Below are 4,315 nucleotides of genomic sequence, written 5' to 3'. Positions count from 1 at the left end.
TAGGGTCATTATGTCTTGTGGTAGTTGATGTAGTCGCTGAGTTGCGTCTGGTCTTGATGATGAAACGTTTGGGATATTCCCTGCTTAATCCACTTGCAGTATCTCTATACATCTGTAAATAAGCTGCAGATGTCCAAACAAACACCTTAATGAGAAACTTGCACTATCTGCATTTCATTTTAATTGTTATTGTGATTGTTTTCCTTTCGTGAGAGGAATAAATGTGCAGTATTCTGGCTACATGAGTTATGACCAAACCGAACGAGAAATATTGCTGAGCTTCATTATAAACTATAGTTGATACCCTGCGCATAGCTGTGGTGAATTCTGCTGCTTATATAGTTGTTTTGTAGAAATGTTTTTTTACGCAAAACCTTGTACAGTAGGAACGTGGATGCAAAAGGAGAAGAATAGGAAAGTTAAGATCAAATTAAGTGTGTTGACTGTTCATATTGTCACGCTTGTTGGGTCAAAGCTGAAGAAAAACAATTGTTCGGCCCAGGCGATGGCTTGCTTGTGTGAAACCACATGAGCTGATATGCGTCGCTTGTAGCGAGCGGCAAGCATTTGTTTTTTCTAACAAAGAGGTTTACATCCATGATTTTACAATGGCTGATGTTTAGATTGCCTAGCTTCAAACGCATAGGACAAGTTATCAACTAAATGAGCCTTGCTATTACAAGCCATTTGAGGAGTGTGGCGATTTGGTGCCTGGGCTCGTCCGAGCCCGGGCATGAACGGTACCGCCATTTAAAACAGGAAAAAACCTCAAAAAAATTCAATTTTTTTGTCGTGCAAGAGGCTCCTGTGCGTGAACTTTGTGCAAAATTTTGTGAAGTTTGGACATTCGAGGAGCTCGTGGCAAAAAAAGACAAATTTCAGATGTACCAGAAACTTTTGAAAATCGCATTGTTCACGCTTGATTTTGTCTTTTTTGCCGTGAGCTCTTCGAATGTCTAAATTTCATGCCATTGTCTATGGAGTGGGAAAAGTGATCAAGATGAAACTTATATTTCTCTCGTGTCTTCGGACATAGGGTTATATCTAAAGGATAAAGAAGGGTTGGGAGTAATTAACCTTGAAACTCAAAATCAAGCTATGGTCCTAACCTATTTGGACAGGTAACCATGTGCAGTGGCGAATCTTGGAAGAAAATGAAGGGGCTCAAAGTTAATGGGGTGTAGAAAAAGTTAAACTCTCTCGATTATTTAGTCCAAATAAGGTCAAAATTTTGATACAAATACTAGTAATTTTTCTTTTCCAATTTTTTGGAAGGGGGGCTTGAGCCTGTCGAAGCCCTCCTGGTAGATTCACCGCTGACCATGTGGGTGTTCCTTAAGGTAGGCATATTATTGCCTGGATTCTATTCCTCGCGCCTCTCAGACTTGTGGCCCTTAAAGTGGTAGTTTGTAGGTACGGTTTCACGAATTGTGGTAGTTTTTTTTGCTAAATACTCGGTTTCCTCCAAGTCTTTTGCTTGTCATTCTATTCTAGGAGCTTGAGTTTGGTATAATCTCGATGTGTTTGAGCTTCTAAAAGAATGATAAATACTTGAGATAGTGCCTTATAATCCTATATGCGTCAGCCATACACACACACACACTTGACAGCTAAAATAATGATGAATTGGTTCCTTAAACTGAATGACAACTGAAATATTTATAAGTCGATCCATTTTAATATGCACTAGAGTTTACCCATTTTGAGCTGTTGCCTAGTGTGATGAACTTAATTATCAGACCATTGTTTTCAGGCTATCAATTCAATCTCTTCAAAAGTTGTTTGCTCCCAATCCTGCACTGCTCTGCGCACTGCCAAGTGTATTTGTTGTTTGTACCAATTAGGTGTGTGCCATGGTATAACATGCTTGCTGACTTAACTCATTTTATGGGCACTTAATAATTTGTGTGTAACTTAGTTCTGCGTTTGCCACCTCAGAGACTTCCAGTTCAACTTATTTATGATAAAGTTTCACTTGTTTACTGAATCATACAGTGTATCTTTTGTTTTCTGCTAATCACTGTGCAATTTGTCTCCTTTTCTTGGCCACACATAGAATTTGTTCTGTTCCACTCTTATTAGGACTGAATGAAACAATGTCGATTTGCTTACTTAGTGGTGCTGGATGCAGGGGATTCATGCTTGGTAATGACAGGTCCTACCCGTCCTATTGTTATGTTGGGTGCCGCGGCCTTTGAGATTGCGCTAAAAGTGAAGGAAGGCAGCACGGAGTCTAGGGATAAAGTTTTAAGCGTCTTGGTTGTTCCTCATGACAATTTCAACTATTTGGAGTAGGACCTGTCATTCCCCTGGATGGGAATAGGGTTAGGAGCATCACAAATAGGGTTAGGAGCAACATTCCCCTGGATGGGAGCCTGCATATGATCAGATTGGGCATCAACATCTTTTTCAGCAAGTCCCACCTCAGGATCACATATTAGCAACCACATAGCTAAGAGGTTGAAATTTAAACCAGATTAATTTCGCCTTGTGCGATCGATCACCATAGGGCTTAATGATGATCCTACTTAATTTACTGCAAGTAGGCAAGCAAGCAAAGTCAGGAGAATAAACGACCATTTTGGCACCACACTTGTCCATGAAAACGACGGATAACTTGGCACCACCAAAGCAACTCAACCCATAGCGCTGCTTTGCATCCACACAAAGTTGGCCATGGGATTCGAAATGAAACTACAATACATGATTACTAGTACAATCTAAACTTCATGTGTTCATGCAACGCCTGAACAAGGCGCACCAGAAGTATATCGTAACTCTAACACTACTAAACAGTACGTCCTTCTGCCTCCCTGAGTAAAGCCAGTGAACCGTAAGGACTATTGGGGCGGTTAACCGGATAGTAGGAAAGAAGCGACCAGGCAACGGTGACTTTCATCTTACACATGCCGACAAGATTGAAGGTGCCATAGTTCCTACCAGCTTTCTTGGGCTTGAAAACCTTCCAGGCTTTCTTGGGTTTCATCTCGCCTTGCCACCATGCATCCACACAAACCTTCAGCTCTCCGGTGAATTCGACGGAAGCGACACGCCTAGATAGCTGGATCATGCCATCTGCACCAACCTCCACATCCTTCTCGCTTCCAGAATCGAGTAAAACTACTTTCCTGTCGGCCATACTGGTGGTACAGGCGGAAAATTCACCTCGGACACCGTGTGGCCATGACGACCCATCGACCATTTGCACGCTGATTGTCGCCTCCAGGGAGCGAGCAATTTGACTCATTGTAAACTCCAGTGTGCTAAGCTTGCTGATGTATTTCCTATCTGTTGCGCAGGAAAGCTCCAAATAGCTAACATTGTCATGAGGAACCGCCAAGAAGCTTAATACTTTATCCCTAGACTCAGTGCTGCCTTCCTTCACTTTTAGCGCAATCTCAAAGGTTGCGGCACCCAACATAACAATAGGACGGGTAGGACCTGTCATTACCAAGCACGAATCCTGCATCCAACACCACTAAGTAAGCAAATCGACAGTGTTTCATTCAGTCCTAATAAGATTGGAATAGAACAAATTCTATGTGTGGCCAAGAAAAGGAGACAAATTGCACAGTGATTTAGCAGAAAACAAAAGATACACTATATGATTCAGTAAACAAGTGGAACTTGATCATAAATAAGTTGAACTGGAAGTCTCTGAGGTGGCAACCGCAGAACTAAGTTACACACAAATTATTAAGTGCCCATAGACCGAGTTAAGCCAGCAAGCAGCACACACTTAAATGCTACGAAAAACAAATGTGCTTGCTAGTGACTGCGCAGAGTAGTGCAAGACTGGGAGCAAACAACTTTGGAAGAGATTGAATTGATACCCTCAAAAAGAATGGTCTAATAAGATGATTAAGTTGATCCCCGGGTACGAGGTTGAATTCGCCCTATAGTGAGTCGTAGCATTCACTGGCTTTTTAAGGTGCACACAGATTAAAATGGATCGACTTATAAACATTTCAGATGTTTTTTTTTCAGTTTAAGGAACAAACATCATTCATTCTTTTAGCTGATATCTCAGGTGTGTATCTATCATCCTTTTAGCTGTTGAAATGCATTGAGATAATACCAACATCAAGCTCCTTAGACAAAGAGCAGAGCAGAGCAGAGAAATCACCATCTGGCAACAATGAATGGGCAGAGAGGTAACGAAAAAAAACCTCTTTGGTGAGGGTTTGGCAGTGATCCCTGGAGCGGTCGAAGATGATGTTGCGGTTTCTGTCGACGATGTCGCGCGCGGCGATCATACCATAGACATGGATGGGCCAACGCAGGCCCCCTCTGATCTCCGCTACTTTGATGGAGT

The 4,315-nt window shown here is 42.0% G+C and overlaps 1 protein-coding gene across 1 annotated transcript; it reads right to left on the bottom strand.

The window, feature by feature from the left end:
* Positions 1 to 2,600: 2,600 nt before the first annotated feature.
* Positions 2,601 to 4,308, bottom strand: LOC125513117. The gene is made up of 2 exons (XM_048678162.1): positions 4,170 to 4,308; positions 2,601 to 3,463 (listed from the first exon to the last, which is right to left on the bottom strand). Exons 1-2 carry the CDS (start codon positions 4,254 to 4,256, stop codon positions 2,789 to 2,791), a joined length of 762 nt encoding a protein of 253 aa, XP_048534119.1. The 5' UTR covers positions 4,257 to 4,308; the 3' UTR covers positions 2,601 to 2,788.
* Between the last annotated feature and the right edge of the window lie 7 nt (positions 4,309 to 4,315).

The sequence above is a fragment of the Triticum urartu genome, chromosome 6 (genome assembly GCF_003073215.2).
Source record: "Triticum urartu cultivar G1812 chromosome 6, Tu2.1, whole genome shotgun sequence".
NCBI lineage: Eukaryota > Viridiplantae > Streptophyta > Magnoliopsida > Poales > Poaceae > Triticum > Triticum urartu.
This window is presented reverse-complemented; position numbering and strand designations above follow the sequence as displayed.

Excerpts from the sequence above, each read along its gene's own strand:
- LOC125513117 (XM_048678162.1), bottom strand. The coding sequence starts at position 4,256 with ATGATCGCCGCGCGCGACATCGTCGACAGAAACCGCAACATCATCTTC. Across the intron at positions 3,464-4,169 it reads GCCAAACCCTCACCAAAGAG|GATTCGTGCTTGGTAATGAC; the intron begins GTTTTTTTTCGT and ends TGTTGGATGCAG.